The sequence below is a fragment of the Capra hircus genome (genome assembly GCF_001704415.2).
Source record: "Capra hircus breed San Clemente chromosome X unlocalized genomic scaffold, ASM170441v1, whole genome shotgun sequence".
Taxonomy (NCBI): Eukaryota; Metazoa; Chordata; class Mammalia; order Artiodactyla; family Bovidae; genus Capra; species Capra hircus.
This window is the reverse complement of record NW_017189516.1, coordinates 52,203,415-52,230,541: the sequence shown is the minus strand read 5'-3', so window position 1 is coordinate 52,230,541 and position 27,127 is coordinate 52,203,415. Positions and strand designations below refer to the sequence as shown.

General features: G+C 38.3%; 1 protein-coding gene across 1 annotated transcript in view; it reads right to left on the bottom strand.

Moving 5' to 3' along the window:
• Window positions 1-25,901, bottom strand: part of BEND2 (BEN domain containing 2) — a 54,588-nt gene extending 28,687 nt beyond the window's left edge. The window contains 5 exon segments of the mRNA XM_018043708.1: window positions 836-1,241; window positions 1,741-1,845; window positions 12,159-12,301; window positions 21,949-22,143; window positions 25,859-25,901. Of these exon segments, the coding sequence (XP_017899197.1) occupies window positions 836-1,241; window positions 1,741-1,845; window positions 12,159-12,301; window positions 21,949-22,143; window positions 25,859-25,901 (892 nt within the window).
• Window positions 25,902-27,127: the final 1,226 nt, after the last annotated feature.

The window sequence follows — 27,127 nt, the reverse complement described above, 5'->3', positions numbered from 1 at the left end:
TAAAAACCTGGATTACAAAACTTTAAATTTTCTTAAACAGATGAATGGTTAAACTATGACACATCCATACCAAGTAGCAGTACTGAGCAATAAAAAGGAAGGAACTACTGAACAACCTGGTTTAATCTCCAGGGCGTTATACTGAGTGAAAAAAGCCAGCATCAAAATGTTATATACTATATGCCTCCAAATATATAACAATTTTGAAGTGACAAAGTTCTAGAGATGAAGAATAGATAAGTGGTTTCTAAGAATTAAGGATAAGGGAATGAAGAGGGCCAGGTCACCAGAGGGTGATGGGCATGGTTATAAAAAGGCAACACAAGTGATCCATGTGATGGAACTGTTCTGTCCCTTGACTATGGAGGTGGACATACAAACCTTATCACATGATAAATCAGAATAAAACGAAAAGTACAGACACACAGATGAATACAAGTCAAACTGGGAACAGTTGAATATGACCCATGGATTATATCAACATCAATATCCTGGTTGTAATATTTTACCATAGTTTCACAAGATGTTATCACTTTGGGAAATTGTGTAAAGGCTATGACTCTGTATTATTTCTTACAACTACATGTGAAGCTACAATTATCTCAGTATTTTTGTTGTTGTTGTTGTTGTTCTGTCACCCAGTCGTGTCCGACTCCTGGACTGTGAACCCATGGACTGCAGCATGCCAGGCCTCCCTGTCCTTCACCATCTCTCAGAGTTTGCCCACGTTCATGTCCATTGAATCGAAAACCTGCCAGCACTAGTTTGCACTGAGGAAGCTTTTTAATCTAGGTTACCAAGATGCTATTTACAATGTGTGCCATTTCAAACTCACCAAAATTGGGAGGGATGCAGAGAGATGGCAAGGCACTGTCTGGGTTCATGCTGTTATTTATAGTTGAATATCTCACTGTCTCAAAGTTGTCGGGCAGACTGGATTCTGCTTGTGGAAGATATGCTGTAGGTTCTGCTAGAGAATGCTGGGCAGATAAGAGAACACTGTTAGTACTTTCATCATCTTCATTGAAAATGGACAGAAGAGCAAGCCTAGTATCCGGGCTGCCTGAGTCATGATTCGGCTGTAATGAGCATGTAGAGACAATCCTGGGAAGTGGTGGACTCTCTCTGAGCTCTGGTTGCTGCACTTCAGGGGATGCTGCTGACTGAAGAGATATTCCTCCTGGATTGGTCTCAGCATCATTTTCCTGCCTCTCTGCTGGTAAAGATGGGTTATCATCTCCCTGTCCAGGATAAAAGAACAGGATGGGTTAAGCTCCTTTCTTTGAATTCTAGACATTAATTTTTCCATGAGGTATACAGTCAAAACCTTTATGTGTAAATCCAGATGATCTCTAAAATGACACATAGCCAGTATAAATCATCTGTGAGTACAAATAAACATTGAAAAGTAGGTAAAATCATTAATAACTTATTTTCCCTGTAATATCATTTTCCACAGTCAAGTATAAATGCTGAATTTTGATTATATGATTTTTATTCCTCTTCATACCTACAGTTTGATTGTACTTTATACCTTATGGTTACAAACAAAAATATTCAGCATCATGTCTCAAATCTAAACTTTAGCATTCTTCCAACAGAAGTTTAGTTTCCAACCTACTGCTAAAGTATAGATCAGTCTTGCTAATCTCAGAGTTATTAGCTCTCTCTCATTTCTAACTGAGTGGTTCTTTAGGAAATATAGGTTTATGGAAGTAGTAAAAATGTTCTCACACTTACACAGGGTACCATCTGTGGTGTCCCCAAAGAACGCCGCATTTCTGAAACTATTTCACGAAGGCGGTTAATATGACTAGTGATGATTTCAGTAAGTTCATGCAAATTCTGTTACAATAAGAAAAATTTAGTGTTCCTATTTTGAAAAAAACAGTAACATATAAGAAAATACCAATAAACCAAACTTTGACTGCCAGAATCAAAGAAAGTTCTCAAGCCATCAGAAATTTCTTGTTGGTTGTTAGTGATCCAGAGCCAAGCTGGCTGAGATAAAGTGCCCCAACCTCCCACTTAACTACTCCATATCATACAGGCATTTGAAGAAGCCTGAATACTGGAAAGTAAATGTACCACAATTCCTATAAGCCATCACATTTATGATGGAGTCATTTTACATCAAGGAAGGTGCTTTTTAGGAAAGAAATGTTCAAATCTGCTAAAAGGCAAAAGAGCCTCTTTCCATACAATGTCAGTATAAACGAACAGGCAGACAGCGGCCCATTCCAGAAAGAATAGTGAGCCAAATACAATAGATGTTTGGCTTCAAAGTATTTTAAAGTCATGCAATTAACAACCTTACAAAACCTTTGAGTACATAGCCCCTCTATGCCAATCAGTATGTGACTGATAAAACATGAAAAATCCTGAAATACACAGAAATTTCATTCAGGCAAAAATACACTTATACAAAGAGGCCAGAACCACTACCTCATTTATTCATTAATTCAAGTAAACGTTCATTGAGGGCGTACTACCTGTCAGAACAACTTTGCTAGATGCTGGGAATGTGGACACTAAAAAAAAAGAAAACAAGAAACTCCTGCCCTAAGGAACTTCTATTTTAGCTGAGGAGAGAGAAAAATGGACAATATCAATAAATAAATTGATTAGCAGCCTAGAATAGTGTCCATGCACTGGCAGCATCAGTATCACCCACAGCTTGTCAGAAATGCAAAAAAAAAATCCATCACCTCAGACCTGCTGATACAGGAACTCATCGCTAGGAGAGAGCCCTCCAAGTAATTCTAATGCATGATCAAGTGTGAGACTCACTGGCTTATTACACTGGGATAAATAGCACAGGGTCTAGGGGGACAAGGCTGGGTTCAAATACTAGAGTTCTACCACTTATTAGCTCTGTGAACTTGGGCACTTAACTTCTCTGTGCTTCAATCTTCCCATATGTAGAATTGGGGATAAAAATAAAAAGAGAATCTTCAGGACTTGGTTAATGGGAAAGAGGGGAAGGAACTAGTCAAAGATAATGTCTGGATTTCCAGCTTAATTAAAGACATGATGGTAGTTAACCTGAGAGAAGGAATATGGAGAAAATGATTTTGTACACATTATACTGAGTTCTTCAGCAGGCGTTGGCTAGATACATTCATGATTCTGGGGCCGTGAAAAGTGGCAGAGGCTAAAGACATAGATTTGGGAATCAGAATTGTATCAAAGCAAAACCTTTGATAGAGAGAATCATTCAGGTAGATTTAGACTGAGCAGAGGGGGACCAGTGGACAGCACAAGGAACTCAGAGGAGAAAGATGTAATTTCAGAAACAGAGCAACACTTTTAATAATCCAAATGCTCATAGACACTCAGGATGATATCACACAATAAAATAAAAATATTAATGCTATAAAACAGTGGCAATCAGAAAAAAACAAATTACTGACAATTACAAATATAATTGATTGTGCCCAAAAAATACAAACACAACATCAGGAAGACAAAGACAAGGATATCTCTCAGAATGCTGTACATAGGTCAGAGACAGAAAATAAGATGAACATTAAGCAACATGGATGATGTAGGAGTTGTCACATTCAATTACAAGTCACTCCAAGGACTTCGCTGGTGGTCCAGTGGTTAAGAATCTGCCTTCTGATGCAGGGGACGTGGATTCAACCCCTGGTCAGGGAACTAAGATCCCACACACCATGTGACAACTAGGCCTGCATGCTACAATTAAGATCGATGCAGTCAAATTAATTAATTTTTTAATAAAATAAAAATTACTCCAGAGGGAATAGAGTATATGGAAAGGAAGAAATGAAGAAAAATTCTATCAGAGCTAAAGAATGGCACAAATATTCAAATTGAAAAGGGCCCATGAATACATGGGAAAAAAAATAAAGATTCTAAAAGTTTCCAAAGCCAGAGAAAAAATTTCACCTATAAAAAAATAATACTAACAGACTTCTCAAGAGCACTTGATGCTAGAATAGAATTTCTATGGGAAAGTAATTTTGAATCTAGAATTGCATACTCAGCATGTGGGACAAATATGGGGCATAAGAGACATAAAGGGACACAAAGAAAGCTGCAGATATACAAAGACTGAAAATTCAACTCCTATGCAACTTTCTGCGGGGAAAAAAATGTTTAAAAAGTAGCTACTCAGAGAAAATCATAAAGAAAGCAAGAGGGGAATCCAAGATGAAGAAGCCATGGGATCCAACAGCAGGCAGTCAAAAGAAGCACTGAGATGACAGTTGTGCCTCTAAAGTAATTGGTGCAAATTGTAACAGGAAGGATTTGTGGGGAAAAAATTACGTTAAGAAGAAAGCAGACTGTATTCAACATGGAAATGACTCTGAAGCTCAAAAATCCTAGCAAAGAAATAAAAAGGCATATTTCTCCTTTCAACAAAAGTAGTCAGCAGAAACTCCAAAAGAAATAATCTTCTATATAAGAAAATGTTTAGACAAATAAAAAATCACTGTTCAAATAAAATCCAACTAGAATATGACATGATTCAGAGCACTGTTGGAAGACAGGAGAGGATCCATTGACCTTGATGCTTAGGACCCTGACTAGTAGAAAATTAGCAACTTAGCAACTTATAAGATTATATTTCTTAATTAATTCAAAATAGATTAAAGACTTGAATGTAAGACCAGAAACCACAAAACTCCTATAAGAAAACATAAGCAGAAAGTACCTTGACATCAGTCTTAACAAAGTTTTTTTGGATCTGATTCCAAAGGCAACAGCAACAAAAGAAAAAATAAACAAATGGAACTATACCAAACTAAAAAAAACAAACAAACAAACAAAAAAAAACTTCTGCACAGCGAAGGAAACCATCAACAAAATATTTGCAAATCATGTATCTGATAAGAGGTTAATAACTAAAATATATAAAGAACTCATACAACTCAACAGTAAACAAACAAACTGATTTAAAAATGGGCAGAGGACTTGAACAGACTTTCCAAAGAAGACATACAGATGCCCAACAGGCACATGAAAATGATGCTCAACATTTCTAATCAGGAAAACACAAATCAAAACCACAACATGATATCATCTCACAGCTGTCAGAATGGCTATTATCAAAAGGACAAGAAATAACAAGTGTTGGCAAGGATGTGGAGAAAAGACAACCCTCCAGTGCTTTTGGTGGGAATGTAAATTGGCACAGCCACTACAGAAAATAACATGGATGTTCCTCAGAAAACTTAAAATAAAAATACCATATGATCCAGCAATTCCACTTCTAGGTATTTGTCCAAAGAAAATGAAAAACTAATTTGAAAAGATACATGCACCTCTACGTTCACTGAAGCACTATTTACAATAGTCAAGATACAGAAACACCCTAACTGCCCATCAGTGAACAAATGAATAAAGAAGATGTGGTATATATACATATAGTGGAAAAGTACTCAGGCATAAAAAAGAATGAAACCTTGTCATTTGTAACAACATGGATTTCTAAGTGAAATAAGTCAAAGAAAGACAAACACCATGATTTCACTTACATGCAGAACCTAATAAACAAAACAAAACTCATAGATACAGAAAACAGTTGGTAGCTGCCAGGAGGGAGTGCTGTTGCAGGGTGGGCAAAACGGGTAGAGTGGATCAAGGGATACAGACTTCCAGTTATAAAATAAGTCATGGAACTGTAATGTACAGCATGGCAACTCCAGCCAATAATGCTGTATTGCAAATCTGAAAGTAACATAAGAAAAGCTGTCATCTTAAAAGTTGTCATCATAAGAAAAAAATTTGTAACTCTGTATGGTGACAGATGATAACTAGACTTATTGTGGTAATCATTTTGTAATGTATAAAAATGTTTAATCATTACACTGTACACCTGAAATTAATATCATGTTGTATGTCAATTATGCTTCAGTTAAAAATAAAGATATATGTTTCCCTATAAGGCCAAAGATACCATTTGGTTGTACAGAAAATAATATTTATAAAATCCCAGCACTGTATGTATTGATTAATTTTTATTTCTATAAATAATTTGTATCTAAAACATGGAAGGCTAATTAATAGTTTACAGAGCAGAATTTATATATTTGTCAGTGTTAGGAATGTGAGAAATGAGCATTAGAAAGAAGATAAATGGAGGACAGTGTATGGAATGCGAATGTCTGGTTCTTATACAATGGGGTGTGATTACAGTCAAAAGACTGCTGTCTAAAGCTGACAGAACAGGTAATATAAGTTTAATAGCAAAAACTAACAGAGAGCAATAAACTATAAATATCAGTATAACTAATTTCAGAGTGGGGAAGATGAAAGAGCTAAATTCCTAATTTTTCAAAGTGATAAGTTAACAGCACAAAAAGAAATAGGGTGTATTATTTGTATAATGGTAGAAAGTACAAGAAGAATTTAAAATAGACTATTAAAAGTGGTTACCTCCAAGGTATAGGGCCAAAAGTGGAGAAAAAAAGACTTCATGTTTCATTTAAGCCATTCTCTATTCTTTAATTTTTCATTTAAGCCGTTCTCTATTCTTTAACTTTTCTTTGAACGGCGTGCATATGTTTTACTTTTATGATTAAAAGAGAGCTAAAAACAGGAAGTCAGGTGCTTAGATAACATAAATGACATTTAAAGAACTGGGTTATAAAGGTAAGCAGAGAGAAGATGACAGCTAGAGAGAGACAGGAGGCCAAAAGAAGTGATTTAAACAAAATAACAGTGGAAGACTGAATATGCTGAGAGTGACAGAGACAGAGGCTGAAGATCCAGGAGAGAGGCGGGTGATGGATGAAGGGAGGTGTCTGAACACAGGGAAAGAGGATCAGATGCAGAAACCAGAGAAAGTGTTAGTGTTAGCCTTATAGGGGGAACCCTTTTCCGACTCCAGTGGTCAGGAAGGAGGTTGGCAGAGATGGAACTAGGCAAGTTTGTGGGCTGTGAGAAGAATTGGGACTTGGAGGGGATTTCTGCTCCACGCTTCCCCATTTTCTCCATGAAGTAAGCGAGAAGGATTGGGGTTGTCTGAGGGTCATCAGTTCTCAGCAGATGTCCTCCCCTCTGTTTCCCAGCCTGGCTGGGCAGGGCTGGGGTTTTACTAAAGGGGACGCTGGGAAGGATAAAAAAGAACAGGTGGAAGTGCTGCCCCATGTGGCCTAGACTGGGAAGGGAAGGCGCTGAAGACAGGAGGGAGCAGGCACAGGAGGAGAAATGGAGAGGATCCCCCAGGGCCCACTGCAGGGCTGTGACTCTGAAAGCTGGGTGTGTCTTATGGGAGATGCTCCATCCCACCACATCTTGCACAATCGTTCAGAAGGTCCTAGCAGAGCCGTGTCAACCTCATTCAACCTCATGGATGCTGATGTAAAGCAGGCTGGGCTAGCACTGCTCAAAATCAGAACTCCCTACTTGGCCCCTACATTCCCACTCTCTATACATCCTTCCCCAGAAGACACCACAGCCCCCTTTAAGTGTTCCACTTCTGCTCTCAACAGTGATAATGAGAAAGACTCTCATAAACACTTCTTACTTTTCAAAGTATGTTAGTTCATTGTATCAAATAAATGCTATATGTTAAGAAACATTTATTTTTTATGCAGCTCACAAAATCCTTGATAGCTACATGCTTCTATCAGTCTCCACCAATATGTCAATTTTTACAAAATCCCCCCAAAATTATATGAGATATACTCATTAAAAAAACAGTGGTGGGCTGCCATTTTGCTTCAACTGAGGTATTTTAACACGCATTTAGGCATAATAAATTTCATCCAAATCAGCCAACTTCCTTAAAAGAGAATATTGGAGAAATTCAGTATTGAACAGTCTAGATGAAAGACACTTAACTACATTTGACCAGTTATGGGCTATATTTTTTAGAAAACAAAAACCATGTTTTTATTTCAAGTTTTTCACTTAGGAATGTTGTTCTAAGTAGATATTTTTAAAGTATCACAATGGAATGAATAATCATAGAGAACTTGGCATAGCAAAATTTCTATTAATAGTACAATGACACCCATGCTGCAACTAAAAGACCTTGTAGGCCACAATGAAGATGGAAGAACCCGCATGCTGCAACTAAGACCCAGAGCAGCCAAATAAATAAATATTATTAAAATGAGTACAATGACATTAAATGAGGTAAAGAAAATTATAATCAATATTTTGGAAAACTACATTTAAGACACAACTTTGATACCTGACAATAGCGTTGGAGTTCAATAATTTGGTTATGATGATTTCCATTAAATAAATTTCCAGCTGCATTGTTCTCCTATTAATATCAGAAAAATGAGTAAGTCAATACTTAATATCTCTAGGAACCAAACAAAGCACTAAAAATATATACTTTGCTCTATATTAATTGTTTTCTTTTTTACCTCAAAAGTATTTCAGAAATCTATAATATAAAGCATAGATGAAGTAAAACCAAACCCCACAATCATGAGGATGAAAAAGATAAGAGCCAATTAAAAAAGGGGCTAAAAAAAAAAGAGGGATAAAAGAATGAAGTTATTATATAAGAAGCTAAGATTAAGAAAAGCTCCTGAATATTCATATGAACAGTTTATAATATACATACAAACAGACACACCCATAAATGTATGTGTATGCTGGATTAGTAGACACACTTATTTCCTAGCTCTGTCTACTAAGTGGGACTAAGATCTATTAAGTGGGACTAAGATCTTGCTACACAAGAGTATCAATGAACACACCTAGCGTCCAGAGCTTGGTTTCTAAATACCTCTCTCCAATAAAAGGAACCAGAGGTGAATTGAAAGAGGTGAATTCCAGAGCTGGGACAGGGAAAGTATATATGAGGCTAGAACACCTTGTAATGTCAGAAAATATGGAATTGCTAAAAAAAGAAGTAGGAGGATGTCAAAAGGTCACAGGAGCCAGAGGAGCTCTCAACATATCATCAAAGCTGTAAAATTTGATCGATAAAATAGTGGCAATATTGGATTATAATGTATATAATACCCACCAGTCCATATTGATATAAAATATATAACTGAATAAATAAATGGGGAAGAAAGGATAGTTATTTCTTACAAATTAATTCCACTTAATAAATACAAAGAAATAAGGGAAACAGAAAGTCACCAATAGGCAAACACCACAGTAGTAAATGTTGCAAATAAAATCCATGAGCTAACTCAACACCGGAGAAGGCAATGGCACCCCACTCCAGTACTCTTGCCTGGCAAATTCCATGGGCAGAGGAGCCTGGTAGGCTGCAGTCCATGGGGTCGCTAGGAGTCAGACACAACTGAGCAACTTCACTTTCACTTTTCACTCTCATGCACTAGAGAAGGAAATGGCAACCCACTCCAGTGTTATTGCCTGGAGAATCCCAGGGACGGGGGAGCCTGGTGGGCTGCTGTCTATGGGGTCGCACAGAGTTGGACACAACTGAAGCGACTTAGCAGCAGCAGCAGCGGCAACTCAACACAGAGCAAATAGTTGAGGACAGGATATTAGCACAAAGTATACTCCTTCCCAAAATATTTATTAATTACAAAGGAAAAATAGTAATTTTACAATGAAAAAATCCAGAAGACCACCAGATGATTGGTGTTAACATCACCAGTAAAAAGACATATGGACAGCTCAAACTCCTGATATGATTCTTGAGGAGACAACATGGTTGTATGTGTTCTTGCCAAATTGCATAATTTCAATCTATTCAAAAGAAAATATCAGACATACAAAAATCAAGAGACACATTTTACAAATAAATGATTAGTACATTCATCAAAATGGTCAAGGTCACAAAAGACAAGGAAAGACTAAGGAGTTGTCACGAACTGGAAGATGCAACTAAAGTCAATGAGGAATACTGGATTGGAACAGAAAAAAGACTGGAGGAGAGGAGATGGTGAAAATCAAACAAGGATGCAGTTTAGCTAATTGTAAGGTACCAATGTTAATATCCTGGTTTTGAAAACTGTACTGTAGTTAAACAATTACCATAACTTTAAGTTATGCAGGTCAGTTAACATTAAGGAAAATTTTGTGAAGACAAGAACTCTCTGTAATATATTCATAACTCTTCCATAAATCTAAGTGAAAGAAAGTGAAGTCACTCAGTCGTGTCTGACTCTTTGCGACCCCATGGACTGTAGCCCACGAGGCTCCTCCATCCTTGGAATTTTCCAGGCAAGAGTACTGGAGTGGATTGCCATTTCCTTCTCCAGGGGCTCTTCCTGACCCAGAGATCGAACCCAGGTCTCCGGCATTGCAGGCAGACGCTTTACCATCTGAGCCACCAGGGAATCCCCCATAAATCTAAAACCATTTCAAAAATTAGAAAAGTTACTGAAGCAAGGTACAAAACTGCTATGAATTTTTATTAGATAAGGAAAAGAGGAAAATAAAATGGTAAAGTACTCATGTAAGAGAAATATTGCCTTGGGCTCACAAGTTCAGAGTAACTCCACAGTAAATGAAAGCTGAAAAGAATTTTAATCACTTTCTTTATGACAGTAAATGTGAATATATTTGGCAATTATCAATTAATACTACAAAAATATTCAGTCTGATGTACATTCATTAATGACACTTCCACCTTCTTCACAATCAGCTGTTCATGTTCTTACATAGGGAGGATTCATTAATAAACCAAAAGGAAATACAAAAGAAAGAATTGAAAGAAAAGGCTTCAATTTCGCTTACAACAAGCATTAAAGGCCTAAAGGACCTCTGCCCATTGCAAGCATTACAATAACATGGAAAGATATTTCCAGAACTGTTTTCTCATTAAGTCAACTATACTTAAGACAACATTTTCCATTAAGCTTAACCCCTTATGTACTTCAGGATGGAAAGACTAGTCTTCTAGTAATCTGGTACCAGAACTGCTTTAAAAACAAATATTTCTAACCACAAAGAATTAAATGGTGTATGACTTTTAACTTTCAAATAATCCAACAGTGACACTCTGTGGACAAAGCAGGAAGCACTTAAGCACCTGTTTTTCTTAATAAAATTACTCTAAGACATCTTAAATCCTTTTTTGGAATAAAACACAGTATAAATAAGTAAACAGACAGCAAATAGCCATTTGATTTAATTATTATAACTCTTTATTCTAAGGATAAATTGTGGACTATAAGGATAATTTTAATAGAACTATACCAAGTAATTATCAGTGTCTTTGTTTTTAAAATTATCTGAATTAGCCCCGCATTACAAATTAGGCAGTAAAAATTTTATGGAATTATAATAGATTAGTATAAAAACAATATTGTCATCTTACCCTTCTACAATGCTTTATGCTTTTCAAAGTACTTCCACATAAATACGTCAAAAACCATGGCTCTTGGAAGGCAAATAATACTATCCCCCAAAGATTAAAACATCAGGGCTGACAGAAGTTAAAAGAACTGCCTACACTAATTAGGTGGTATTACTATCCTCATCCTTATGTAAGTAAATCACTGTATTTTCTGTTAAACTTAACTATAAACAATTTAATAATCTATTTTATTCATTTCAGAGATCTAGAAGCATAGCACAATATAATGAAAATGTAAAACAGCACAACCACTTCAAAAAACCGTTTCTTATAAACTTTAATCTACCCTATGACCCAGTATCTCCACTTCTGAGGATTTACCCAAATTAAATGTAAACATATGTTGACAAAGAGACTCCCATAATAATGTTCACAGCCACTTTACTCGTAATAACCAAAAACTGGAAACAACCCTAATGTCCATCAAAAGGAGAATGAATAAACAAATCATAGATATTCATACAATGGAATATTACTCAGTAATAAATGGAAATGAAATAGTGCTACAACCAGATGAATTTCAAAACATTACTCTAAGGAAAAGAGACCATGGCATGAAAGAATGCACACTGTGTGAGTCTAGTTATTGTAAAGTTCTAGAACAGGCAAAACTAATCGATGATGGAAAAAAACATCAGAATGGTATTTCAAGGTTCGAGGGGATGGAGACTTACTGGGAACAGTTATGAGGGAACTTTCTGGGATGATGTAAATATTCTTTACCTTGATAGAGGGGGCATACATATTTGTTGAAATTCATTGAACTTAAGATCTCAAGTTATACTTAAGATTTGTGCATTTCACTGTATGAAATTAAACTCAATCTATTAAAAGAAATAAAGCTGAATGAAAAAAAGAAAAATTTTCACTTTACTGTACAAACCATGGGATTGTCTTCTGGAACAGAGAGTCGCCCTTTTTTGCACAATGGCATAGACTCCACTTCCTCTGAGTCAGGGTTACCTCGTTTTAAAGATGCCAGACATGAAACTACTTGGCTATTTAATGCTGCAAAATCTTCCATGTCTGAAAAGCAAATGCATAAAAAGTTACTTAACACACTTACTGCTTTAATCAATTTAATATGGATGGATATGTTTTCAGAATGCCAACTCAGGTTGAATTGGAGTTCTAGCTGAATTTTAGAGAGCAACAAAATGAGAATTCTTTTATTAGTGATTTAGGATAAACTTCTAAAAATTGAAGGACTTTATTGCCCACAAGGGAGAAGGCAATGGCATCCCACTCCAGTACTCTTGCCTGGAAAATCCCATGGATGGAGGAGCCTGGTAGGCTACAGTCCATGGGGTCGCTAAGAGTCAGACACGACTGAGCGACTTCACTTACTCTTTTTGCCATCATGCATTGGAGAAGGAAGTGGCAACCCACCCCAGTGTTCTTGCCTGGAGAATCCCAGGGATGGGGGAGCCTAGTGGGCTGCCATCTATGGGGTCGCACAGAGTCGGACACAACTGAAGCGACTTAGCAGTAGCAGCATTGTCCACAAGTAGGAATAAGAACCCAGAACAAACACAGTTCCAAATTGAGAAGCAAATGCTTTACAATCTAAAGGCAACAGCATAAGTGCTGAAAACAAATGAACAGAGCATGAGTCCTAACTGCTCTGGTCAAGGAGCTCAGAGGCTTTTCACTCAGGGAGGCTGCAGGCCTCCAAATTTAAGTCAGAAGTCTCTTCGAGCTTGGGCCTCCATCATGGTGTGGCCTGGGCAGACCACTAAGACATCAGCTTCTCCCCTGACAGGTGAAAACTGGGCGAAATTACATCTAAGGTCATCTCAGTGCTAAAATTATGACTGCTTCCATAGTTAAATTTTATATTAAACCTAAATAACTACATGTGAAAAATAAGCCAAAATCTCTTCTAGAATTATGAAGGCTCGTTTATGGTTGAGTCATTCATCTCTGCAACCAGAAAAAGACACTGAGTGCAATGCTATTATAGCATATCTTTCTGGGAGGATCGTTCATGAGAGAGTTAATACCCTTTATCCATCCTGAGCCAGAGTAGTAATAAGAGGCAGAATGATGAGATTCGAGTTTCATCTCTTTTCCTATTTCCTTTTCATTCTACAGTAGAGATACTAGTCATGAACAAAGGTTCAGAAGCAAGAAATCAAAGGAGATAAAGACTCTCAAGTTAGATAAATGCTGACTAATATTGTGGGGAAAATTCAATTATGAAATACCTCCAATTTGAGCTATAACCTCACTTAAAAAAAACTCACTTTTTATTTTTTAAACTAGTTGCTTTTTTTCTGACTAATACAAGCTGCATTGGAGGCAGACGCTTTAACCTCTGAGCCACCAGGGAAGCCCATAATTAAACTGTAGTGTTCTCACACAAAGAACTACACAGCAATGGGAATAAACCAACTACTGCTATACACTGTGAGAATGAACCTCACAACCATAGCATTGAGTAAAAGCTAGACACAAAAGAGAATATAGTTGTGATATCATGAATTTATAATAAGAAATATATATTTGGTCTCTATCCTGGTTTCTACCACTGAGTTCCTAAAATCCTTAAAATGTTTTAAGTGATGAGTGATCAGATATCTTTTGTCATGTTATTGAGGTTACTTCTGGAATGTCTCTGGATCACCTAAGGATAGAGGCTGGTCACCAGAGGAACCAACCACGTGACTAGTGGATGGGCACTTCCAGTCCCATTCCCCTAACCTCCAGGAGGGGAGAGGGGCTGAAGGTTGAATCAATCACCAATGGCCAATGATTTAATCATGAATCTGTAATGAAGCCTCCATAAAAATCTCAAAGAGAGTTCAGAAAGCTTCCAGGTTAGTGAACACATGGATATTGAGGAGAGTGGAGCTAGGAGAGGGCTTGAAAGCTCTATGCCTTTTCCCCATACCTTGCTCTGTGCATCTCTTTCATTTCCCTGTTCCTGAATTATACCCTTTTATAATAAACCGTTATTCTAGTAAGTAAAATCTTTCTCTGAATTCTGTGAATCTCACTAGCAAATTAATCGAACCCCAGCAGGCTGTGGGAACCTCTGATTTGTAGCAAGTCGATCAGAAGCACCTGGGCTTGCAACTGGGGTATGGGCACGGGGAGGCAGTCTTGTAAGACTGATATCTCAACCTGGGGAATCTGACACTATCTATATTCGGCAGTGTTAGAATTGAGTTGAATTCTCAGACACCCCGCTGGTGTCCAAGAATTGCTTCATGTTGTGTGGGAAGCCCCAACACACACAGTAGAATTGGATCCAAGAACCTAAAAGGATAATGTATGATTTGACTGACCTAAAGCTCAATCTAAAAACAGACAAAAATAATCGATGGTGAGAGATATCAGGATAGCACTACCTTGCAAGAGAGTACTGACTGAAAGGGAGGTGAGAGCTAATTCTGGGGAGCTCATAACCTTCTATCTTTTAGTGTGGGTGTTGGTTATATGTGTGAATTAATTTGAAATTTTATGCTGTGTATTTATGATTTGTGCATATTTTTGCATGTGATAGTTTTCTATAAAAAGTCAACCTAAAATTAAGTTCTTTATAAAAAATTCAGAATCTAAATTAAGTAATCTATCACTAATAAATATCATAACCCTGAAATACAATTCCTTTTCTCTTTTTTACTCTCTATTTTATCTAGTAGTTTGACCCATACTGTACACTGAGCAATTTTGTATGCCATTTGTAATTTTTAGATATTTTAAATGCCTGCATAATATTCCATTATGTGTATGTCCACAGGTTATGTTATCTGTTTTCTGTTGCCAGACATTAATACAGCTTCCAGTTGCTCACTATTTTGCTATAATGATGTGTACACATTCAAATGTAAATAGTTATGTATATCTCTGAGTAGTTCCTTACAATGGATATATAGAAGAATCCCTAGGTGAAAGGCTATGATTCTTTCAGGGGTTCTTGACAGGTGCTGCCAAAATGTCCAAAAAGGTTACACTAATTTACACTCATAAAAACTGTAGTGCAATTGTTTTCTCCATTAACACTAAAACAAATCATGTAAAAATTGCTAATCTGATAGATGAAAGTTTATCTCATTTTTGTATCCCATATTAATCTGCATTTCTCTTGTTACTAATGCAGTTGAATAGATGTTTTCTATCTATTAAGATTTCTCGTCCTATAACTTGTTATTTTCCATGTCCATGTCCTCTGCTCATTGCCCTATTAGAGTTTCAGTGTTTCCTGTTTGATTTGCATGATGTCTTGCTATCTTAAGAATAGTAACTCTGGAAAATGCATATTTTCAGGAAATACTTTTCCCAGGTATTGATGTGATTTTTGAGGTCTGAGTTTGTGAGATAGGGAGGGGTTATTTGTCCTTAACTTTATCAAATTCATTAATATTTTTGTGCTTTCTTGAACTGCTTCTATACTCAATCTTCCACAAGGATTAGAAAAAAACATTCAACTATGCTTTCATCTAGTCTTCCATACTTCCATTTACTGCATATTCAGCTCTTTAATTCATCTTGAAATTATTTAAGAGTGATGTGAGGCAAAATCAAGGGTCTTCCCCATTTTTAATAGTTAACCATTCATACCAGGCATGATTTGCTATGTAATATGTTATTCATATTAATATACTGTAGTATATTAACTCTAAATTCTTTATTCTGTTTATGATCTTCCTATTGTATTAAATCTGGCTCCCTACTTCAAAACTAGTACCATAATATTTCATAATTGTACTTTTAAATGTTTTGTGTGTTTGATATGGTAAATAACCACCTGTCCATTAAATAGGTTTTCCCAAGGTTTTTTTAAAGGTACACTAGGGTATTTTTTTCTCAACCAGGAAAAATTTCTGTCTCTCCACAAGCTTTTGTCTCTTTGTGTCTCTTACTCAAGCTTTTTTACATGACGCTCAGTAAAGTATGTGCTTTCCTTTCATATAGGTTCTGCTATTTTTTTATTCCTTACAATTTTAAATATTTATTTGTAGCCATTATCTGTTGGGGTTTTTTCCCTATATATCTTCTAAATTGTTTGATGCTGGTATGTGAGAAAATAATCTGTCCTATAATTTAAAAAATTACCTAAACTGTCCCAAGGGAAAAAAAATCTCAACAGATCTATAATAAGTAAAAAGATTAAATCAATCACCACAAACCTCCCAGTAAAGAAAAGGTCTGGACCAGAGGACTTCACTGCTGGATTCTACCAAATATTTAAGGAGAAATTAACACACCAATCCTTCTCAAAGTCTTCCAAAAAATTTAAAAATTACCCTGATACCAAAGTCAGATAAAGACATAGAAAAGAAAAACAGGCCAATATCCCGTATGAATACAGATGTAAAAATCCTCATCAAAATATTAGCAAGTCTAATCTAACAGCATATTAAAAGAATTATTCACCATGACCGAGAGAGATTTATCCTAGGAATGCAAGGTTGGTTTAACATAAGACAACCAATCAATGTAACACATCACATTAATAGAATAAAGAGGGGAAAAAAACACGATCATATCAATTAATGCCAAAAAGACATCAGACAAAATCAAACACCATTTCTTACAAAAATTCTCAGAAAATCAGGAACAGAGGGGAAATTCCACAACTACATAAATGGTATTTATGAAAACCCACAGCTAACATCACGTTCAGTGGTGAGTGACTTGAAAGCTTTTCCCCTACAATCAGGAGCAAGACAAATGCCCACTTTCACCACTATCAACATTATACTAAAAATCTTAACCAGAGCTATTAGGCTTTCTGGAGGCGGAAATGCCAAGCCACTCCAGTACACTAGCTGTGAGAACCCCATGAACTGTATAAAAAGGCAAAAAGATATGACACTGAAAGAGGAGCCCCCAGGTTGGAAGGTGTCCAGTATGCTACTGGGGAAGAGCAGAGAACAACTACTAATATCACCAAAAGAATGAAGTGGCTGGGCCAAAGGGGAATTGACACTAAGCTGTGGATGTGATACGTGAGGAAAGTAAAATCCGATGCTGTCAAGAACAGTACTGGATAGGAGCCTGGAATGTTAGGTCCATAGTGAATAGTGAAGTTGCTCAGTCGTGTCCAACTCTTTGCGACCCCATGGACTGTAGCCTACCAGGCTCCTCTGTCCATGGGATTTTCCAGGCAATAGTCCTGGAGTGGATTGCCATTTCCTTCTCCAGAGGATCTTCCCAATCCAGGGATCAAACCCGGGTCTCCCGCATTGTAGACAGACACTTTACTGTCTGCGCCACCAGGGACGTCTTGAATCAAGGTAAATTAGAAGCAGTCAAACAGGAGATGGCAAGAGTGAACATCAACATTTTAGGAATCAGTGAACTAAAATGGACAGGAATGGGCGAATTTAATTCAGATGACCATTATATCTACTACTGAGGGCAAGAATCCCTTAGAAGAAATGGAGTAGCCCTCATAAATCAACAAAACAGTCTGAAATGCAGTACTTGGGTGCAACCTTAAAAATGACACAATGATCTCAGTTCTTTTCCAAGGCAAACCATTCAACATCACAGTAATCCAAGACTATGCCTCTACCACTGATGCTGAAGAAGCTGAAGCTGATCAGTTCTATGAAGAGCTAGACGACTTCCTAGAACTAACACCAAAAAAAAAAAAAAAAAAAAGATGTCCTATTCATCACAGGGGATTGGAAGTAGGAAGTCAAGAGATACCTAGAGGAACAGGCAAGTTTGGCCTTGGCGTACAAAATGAAGCAAGGCACAGGCTAACAGAATTCTGCCAAGAGAAAGCATAGGTCATAGCAAACACTCTTTTTCAACAGCACAAGAGACGACTTTACACATGGACATCATCAGATGGTCAAAACTGAAATCAGATTGATTGCATTCTTTGTAGCCAAAGATGTATAAGCTCTATACAGTCAGCAAAAATAAGACATGGAGCTGAGTGTGGCTGAGATCATTAGCTCCTCATAGCAAAATTCAGGCTTAAACTAAAGAAAGCAGGGAAAACCAGCAGGTCAGTCAGGTATGACTTAAATCAAATTCCCTATGAATACACAGTGCAGGTGAGGAACAGATTCAAGGGATTAGATCTAGTAAACAGAGTGCCTGAAGAACTATGGACAGAGGTCTATAACACTGTACAGGAGGCAGTCAACAAAACCATCCCAAAGAAAAAGAAATGCATGAAGGCAAAGCGATTGTCTGAGGAGGCTTTACAAATAGTTGATAAAAGAAGAGAAGCAAAAAGCAAGAGAGAAAGGGAAAGGTACACCTAACTAAATGCAGAGTTCCAGAGGATAGCAAGGAGAGATGAAAAGCCTTCTTCAGTGGACAATGGAAAGAAATAGAGGAAAACAACAAAAAGTAAGACTAGAGAACTCTTCAAGAAAATTGGAAATATCAAATGAACATTTTATCCAAAGATGGGCACAACAAAGAACAGAAACGGTGGAAACGTAAAGATCTAATAAAAGCGGAAGAGATCAAGAAGAGATGGAAAGAATACACAGAGGAAGTGTACAAAAAAGATCTTAATGACTCACAATCTTAACCACATGGTTAATGATCTTAACCACGACAGTATAGTCTCTCACTCAAAGCCAGACTTTCTGGACTGTGAAGTCAAGTGGGCCTTAGGAAGCACTCCTTCTAATAAAGCTAGTACAGATGATGGAATTCCAGCTGATCTATTTAAACTCTTAAAAGATGATGCTATTAAAGTGGTGCACTCAATATGTCAGCAAATTTGGAAAACCCAGAGCAGTGGCCACAGGACTGGAAAAGGTCAATCCTCATCCCAATTCCCAAGAATGGCAGTACTAAAGAATGTTCAAATCACTGGACAATTGCACTTATTTCCCATGCAAGTAAGGGTATGCTTAAAATCCTGCAAGCTAGGCTTCAGCATTATATGAACTGAGAACTTCCAGATGTTCAAGCTGGGTTTAGAAAAGGCAAAGGAACCAGAGATCAAATTGCCAATATTTACTGGATCATAGAGAAAGCAAGGGAATTCCAGAAAAACACCTACTTCTGCTTTACTAACTACACTAAAGCCTTTGACTGTGTGGATCATAACAAACTGTGGAAAATTCTTAAAGAGATGGGAATACCAGACCATCTTACCTGTCTCCTGAGAAACTTGTATGCGTGTCAAGAAGCAACAGCTAGTACCCTACATGGAACGACTGATTGGTTCAGGATTAATAAAGGAGTACAACAATGCTGTTAACTGTCACCCTGTTTATTTAACTTATATGCAGAGGACATCATGTGATATGCCGGGCTGGATGAGTTACAAGATGGAATCAAGATTGCTGGGAAAAATATCAACAACCTCAGTAATGTGGATGATACCACTCAAATGGCAGAATGCAAAGAGGAACTAAAGATCCTCTTGATGAGGGTGAAAGAGGACAGTGAAAAAGCCACCTTAAAACTACATATTATAAAAAACTAAGATCATGGCATCTGGTCCTATCACTTCATGGCAAAGGGAAAAGGTGGAAGCACTGACAGATTTCCTCTGTCAAACCTATGGTCTGTACAGATGTGAGAGCTGAACAATAAAGAAGGCAGAGCACCATAAGAATCAATGCTTTTGAACTATGGTACTGGAGAAGACTCTTGAGAGTCCCTTGGAAAGCAAGCAGATCAAACCAGTCAATTTTAAAGGAAATCAACCCTGAATACTCTTTGGAGGGACTGATGCTGAAGCTGAAGTTCCAATTCTTTGGCCACCTAATGCGAACAGCTGACTCACTGGAAAAGACTCTGATGCTGGGAAAGATTGAGGGCAGAAGGACAAGGAGGAGACAGAGGACGAGATGGTTGAATGGCACCACCAATTCAATGGACCTGAACTTGGACAAACTCCAGGAGATGGTGAGGGACAGGGAGGTCTAGCATGCTGCAGTCCATGGGGTCATGGAGAGTTGGATACAACTTGGTGACTGAACAACAACAATTAGGCTGTCTTATGCTACCCTGAACACTTATAGATGATTAAAATTATAAATATATATATTTTACCACAATAAGAAAACTACTTAGCCACCTTCTTTGAAATCTCCTAAATTTTCCTTTCAGTTAGATAAGATAAAAGGGATCCAACTATAAGTACTGCTTTGCAACCTCCTTTTTCTACTAAACATGTATTGGTCTTTCCAAACACAAACCTCTAGGTATACTGCAATCACTTTAACAGCTTCTCAGTTTCCTATCATGCAAATAGGCCATGCATAATCTATTTAAGCAGTCCCTAACTCATGTATATTCAAGTTACTTCTAAAGCTTTTCCTCTGGCAAAGAACACGGCTGAACAGTCTTGCACTTCTGCAAGTAGTTCTGTGGGATAAATTCTGAGAAGCAGAAATGATAGGTAAAAGGGTATCCACAACTGAAAATTCTCCTCTATTTCTTTCCACACTAAGGAGGGCTGTTGTTGATGTTTATAATACACTAAGAAAGCATCCTGTTGGTTTTATATATAGTTTTAAAACCAGAACTAATAAAAAGTGATGACTTCTGGCATCATTTAGACCAGGGTTGGCAAACTACAGCCTGCAGACCAAACCCACCCTACTGCCTGTTTTTCTGTAGCACAGGAGCTACAAATGGTTTTAGTTGAGGGCTTTTTCCCCACATTTTTAAGTTTTAAATTTTAAAAACACAAACAAAAGAAGAATATTTCATGAAATGGAAAAATTATAGGATTCAAATTTCAGCATCTATAAAGTTTTACTGAAACACAGGCATATACTCATCTACTAATATAATGTTCTTTTCATGTTTCAACAGCAGAGCTGAGTAGTTGGAACAAGAGGCCTTACAACTGCAAATCTTAAAATATTTACTATCTGGCCCTTTACAGAAAAAGTTTGCTGACCTCAATCAAAGCAGCAATATTTCAATGTTTTAAAGAGTAGTAAACCCAATTCTCTATGCAAACAGAGAAGAGCATACTGTCACAGTTAATGAAGGGATGTTCCCAAGGGGTTAATGTCTCCTGGCTCTGTGTATAAGTGAGGAGGCAATGAGTCTCCCATTTCCTTGTGATTGTGGCTGAAAAGCAACCACTAGAAGGACAAGTAGCTAGAGTTCTGGTTGCAGGATTCTACTTTCCATGGACTTTTTCTTGGGTGCTAATGTAAATAAAATGCTGTGTTTTGAATTCAAGTTCCAAATGTTTATTGCTTGTATACAGGGAAGGTACTGATATTAACCTTGTATCCTGAGAATCTTGCTATAACTGCTATTTATTAATTTATTAATTATATAACTGCTTGCTATAATTGCTTAGGAGGGTTTTTTTTTCTGGTGATTCTTTGAGATCTTCAACATAGAAAATCATGTCATCTATTCCATGGACTCTTGACCCAAGCTATTTCTCCCAAAAGTTCAGTTTTAGCTTTGCCACCAAATCATTATAATTTTAGTTGCCAGGTATAAATAATTTTTCAGAGACAAAATATACTCTCCCCAGTGCTTTCCAAGGCTACCTCCCCAGTCCCCATAGAACAAAAACAGAAAAGGAGACATGACAGAGCTTAAATAAATGGAAAATGCAAGCACAAGTAAACACTGTGCTTTTACCACAAAGCTCGGCCTTCTGGTAATAAAGAATTAAGGTAAGAGTGAGAGGAATGTTTAAACAATTACTGGAAATGGGGACTGGGGATCAAAATTTCCCACAGGAGGAAATTTAACAAAATTACCAAATGAAAATTCAGGCAGTTCCTCAGGGATATCACTGTCATCTTCAGAATCTGTTAGTAGAAGCAACACTTCATCATCAGAAAGTGAGTCCTCAGTAATATCTGTATCAAAGTCTTGTATTACCACAACTTCAGCAGCACCATCATTATCATCATCATCATCACTGTCTTCTCCAACAGATAAAACTATACAATCTAAGAAGAAGCAAAGAGAATGTGTAGATTAGATGCCACATTAAATAAAAAGTTTCTTAAAAACCACCTTATAAAGTTATGGAGTGTTTAAAAAACATTTTAGCTGAAAAAAATTAAGTATTTTCATATCTCCAATCATTGCCAACTTAACTAAGAAATCAACTGCTTAGTATAAAGCTTAGAGAGATACATATATACATAAACAAAAATAGTATTATTTCTAGGAACTTCAGTTCTATAGAGCAATAAATTTCTTCTCCTTTAAGAAATTAGACCACCTGGCCCATGTACTGTCTTCAGTGATATCCTTTTAAGTTTTAAATGATACAACTGAGATTATACAACCACACTCTGGGGTGACCATGAATTCCCAAACTTGCTCTCTAAAAATTAATATAATCTTTAAGATACTAAATAATAGAGAAATAACATATAAAAGTAATGTTATTATCAAAAACTAAATATAAATTGACTCTCACAAAATGTAAAATAGATGACTACAAGTAAACTACATGTGAAATATAAACTTGGCAAACTTTGTATTTTAATGAATACAAAATGTAAAATATATAAATGAGCTTTCTTGTTTCCTAAAGTTGGTCTGAAAAAAGAACATGTTTAAGCTTGAAGTATTAACTTGTAGGTCACATTTACCTTGCATATTTTGGATTCAGTATATTTATTTCAAATAGACCAAGGTACTAGAATAAAGTAATGAACCAGTGTAAGGTGGTGTGAAAATGGTACTAAATTAGGAGTCACGTGGTGTAGGTTACGATTCAGGCTCTCTAGCTATCCAGAGGTATGAACTCTGGGCCAGATACATCTACTCTTTTGCCTCTGTTTTGTCATCCATAAAACTTTGGGGTTGGTTTTGGAGAGTTGCAGTGAACTCTATCTACTTAATAGTCCTCATAGAAATAAAACAAAACTTTAGAAACTACCTGGTATCCAAACCAAAGAAAATTGGTTAAATAAATTATGGTAGTTCCATATGACAGAATTGTATATTGCCAATGAGAAGAACATTTTCAACATTTACTAATATTAGAAATGCTTGTGAAATAATCTTAAAGGAGCAAAAAGATTCAAAGCAGAAAAATACAGCATAATCTTAACTTTGAGAGCAGAAGGAAACATACCAATGGTTATCTCTATGTCACTATCTCTGGGTGGCAAAATTATCTTCATTAGATTTCTTTGTTAAGATTCTCTACAATAAAGTTTAGACTTCAAAATCAAAAGAAAATAACAAAAGCAAAGGCAACTGAAATTTTATTTTTAAGATAAGCTTTTGTACATCAACAGATCTTTCAAACTAGTATGAGTAAAGCAGTTGACAATTCCACTATGGTTTCTCAGTTAATTTGCAAAATTCCAATTAATTTCTTTAGGTATATGCATAGCCTTCACAGACAATTTTTAAGACACTATAACATTTAGAAGTAGTTTGAAGGTTATGCTCCCAAGGTACAAGGAACTAAGTTGCCATGAATTTATCAAGTAACACATAGTTCACAATGATGAGGGCTGAAACCTGGCTTTCACATGACAACTACTGCAAAAAATGAAAAGTGAAAGTGTTAGTCACTCAGTCATGCCCAATTCTTTGTGACCCCATGGACTGTAGCTTGCCAGACTCCTCAGTCCATGGAATTCTCCAGACAAGAATACTGGAAGGGGTTGCCATTCCCTTTTCCAGGGGACCTTCCCAATGCAGGGGTTGAACCCACGTCTCCTGCATTGCAGGTAGATTCTTTACTGTCTTAGCCACCAGGGAAGCCTACTGCAAAGAATATACACAGAATATACACAACTAAATAGGACAGATAAAAATGGCCAGATCATTCCTTTTTTTTTTTTTAAGCAAAAATGCGCATCAAAACAATCACTTTCTAAATCTTCTGTCAGGACTCTACAAAGCAGTCCTTCTACTCGCTCAATCAAACTTTAGAGACTAGGAAGTCCACCTGATCCCAAAGGATGATAATACTGTGTCCCGTCACCCTGCATTTGCTACAGGCAGGCTTGAAACTGAACTGACCCCATGCCCTGCTTTATAAAACAATGCATACAAAAAATGCTTGTAAAAGTTCTACTTGTAAATATTAAACCAGTTGACCACCTCCTGTTATAAAACCTGGGAGCAGTCCTAATTCATAGAAAACTGGGTAGAGGAGGGAGGGACGCTATCCCCCACTTACTAGTCTTTTCTACCAAACCATGCTCAACCCATACAGCTGGCTCACACAGAAGGGTTGGTCCTGGAGCTCACACAGGAGGGTTCCCCTGCCTTACAGGGTCCTCACATTTTGCAGTGTTCTCTGACTCCTGCATCTGCCCTCTTGAAGCAAAGAATGCACTCTGTGCTGGGATTTCTCCATACACATATCTTTATTTTCTTTCTCCTAATTTGCATATTTACCATAAAACAGAGGCTGCCCAATCTGTCTTTGCCCCAATCGCAAAAGATATTATAATGAATCAACTGGCTAGCTTGTCAATTCTATAAACTCAAAATTCCACATAAAATTTTGGTGCTGAGTATGCTGTAGGGTATACAGAAGTAGAAATATAAGGCACACATGAAACATATATTACGAACCAATGTTACCTCAGTGAAATGCAAATCTAAAAGGAAATAACAATAAAGTTGTAATATTTTTTAAAAGTCTACATAATGGCTGAAAGTCTTGGTCCTTCTTGGACCCCAACCCTCTATGACAGAGAAAGAATAAAGGATCAACTTGTTCCAGAAAGTCAGCACGAAGTACTTAAAAAATAAGTGGCTAAATCTCAAAAGCCCATAATGTTCTGGCATCCCTGGAGAGGCGGGGGTGGGGGGGGCGGGAGGACAGACACCCCACCCCCCAAAGCGCTGCTACAATTTGAGGTTGCTGTGCAAGCAAAGCAAATCCTCTCCTCCCAGGAGTGCCCCAGCCGTTAAGCCAAATCACTTTCCTGTGCAACGCACCACGCTCTGCAGCTGCTGGTGGCGCAAGCACCAGAAGCCTTGCAATGAAGTTCAAAATAAAAAACTACAACTGCACAGAACTGCTTGCGTGCCAGTGTGGCACACTGCCCTCTAGAGGGCGCGGGAAACAACCGAGGTGGCCCACCCTCTGGCACGGTGAAGCCTGAGACTTTTCTACCGCCACTAGAGGTCCTGGAAATAACTGCCGCCCTCACACCGGAAACGAGGCTGGCTCTCACCACGTGCTGGCGCCATGAGAATCGGCGTCCTCTGGGATCACCTCAAGTCCCAAGGACACCATAAACGCCAGAGACCTGAAAACCTCAGGATCTCCTCCACCCACCCCCCGCCCCAGAACGCCATGAACTCTGTAACCGCCTTGAGCCCCAGAATCCCCTTAAGCCCCTAGGACACCAGAAAACCTGTACCCCACTGCATGCCCCGGGAGCCATGAACCGGATTACATCATGCCCCAGGACACCATGAACCTAGGACTCCATTATGTCCAGATAGCCTCAAGCCTCAGGGATGCCATGAACCCCAGAACCCCCCAAAGCCCCAGAATCCCCCAAAGCCCCAGAACCCCAAAAGCCCCAGAACCCCCAAAAGCCCCAGAACCCTTCAACCCTGTGAACCCACAAGCTTTGGATCACCTCTAACCCCTGGGGCACCATGAACCCTGGGACCCCAAAAGCCCCAGGACCAGCTAGAGCCTCTCGAATACCCTAGCCCTGGGCGTACCTGACCAATATGGGACTGAAGCCGAGAGGCCATAACCAGTCATGCCCTGGCCTATACGCAGTCAGTCCCGTGGTCGCCCACGCAACCCTCTAAACGGACTGGGTTCAAACCGTATCAGAACCTTTCCCCGAACCAGGTAAGGAGAGGAAAAAGCTAGTGGGGGTCAGCTTTGGGGGCGTCTTACCATCCTCATCGGACATTGTGATGTGGGATGCCCGGGCTGGGTGTCTGCGCTGCTGCCTGAACACGACCTGCCTCACCGAATAACTGCCACAAACTGAGATGCGGAAGCCAACGTACGCAAACCACCCAAGCTTCTACGGCTGCGCAGTAGTGCCTGGCTCCCCAACGGGGGGGGGGGGGGCACGCAGAACGCCAAGTGTGGCGGTTTGCCTCCCTCCCTTTCTACCTAAGTGTACTTTTTCAACACATACGGAAAAAAAAAAAAAAAGTGAACTGGTAGCCATCAGGGTAATTCCACCATAGAAAGCTTGTAGAATATAAGAGATTTAAGTTCAGACTTTGTCTAAGGTTTCCCGGGTTTTGTACTCATATTCAACACCAGCTTGGGTACAAATCTGGGAATAATCCAACTTTCAAAATGTGCCTTTAATAAGGCCCACTAAACCCGTGCCGGGGGCTTTCCAGGTGGCGCTAGGGGTAAAGAACCCGCCTGCCGATTTAGGGGACATAAGAGACGGAGGTTCGATCCCTGGATCGGGAAGATCCCATGGAGGAGAGCATGGCTATCCACTCCAGGATACTTGCCTGGAGAATCTCCATGGACAGAGGAGCCTGGTGGGCTACAGTCCATACGGTCGCAAAGAATCGGACACGACTGATGTGACTTAGCACACAGCACACATCTGTGCCACCCTGCCCTTTAGCTGGACCGCTCCTTACTTGCTATTTTCCAACAGCCATGTGTGTGCACCATTCCTCCACTAAGTAATAACAGCTATGATATACCGAGTGCTGAATGGCAACCCACTCCAGTATTCTTGCCTGGAAAATCTCATGGAGGGAGGAGCCTGGTAGGCTATAGTCCATGGGGTCGCAAAGAGTCGGACATGACTGAGTGACTTCTCTTTCTTTCTTTCCTTTCTTTCTCTTTCTTTCTCTCTCCACATGCCAGTCACTAAGAAGTTGGTATTACTGTCGCATAGTAAAAATGAGAAAACTGAGGCTTAAAGAGTTTCATTAACTTGCTCAAAACCCCAAAGCCGGTGGCAGAGTTATGATTTGAACAAAGGTATTGCCCCCCCCCAC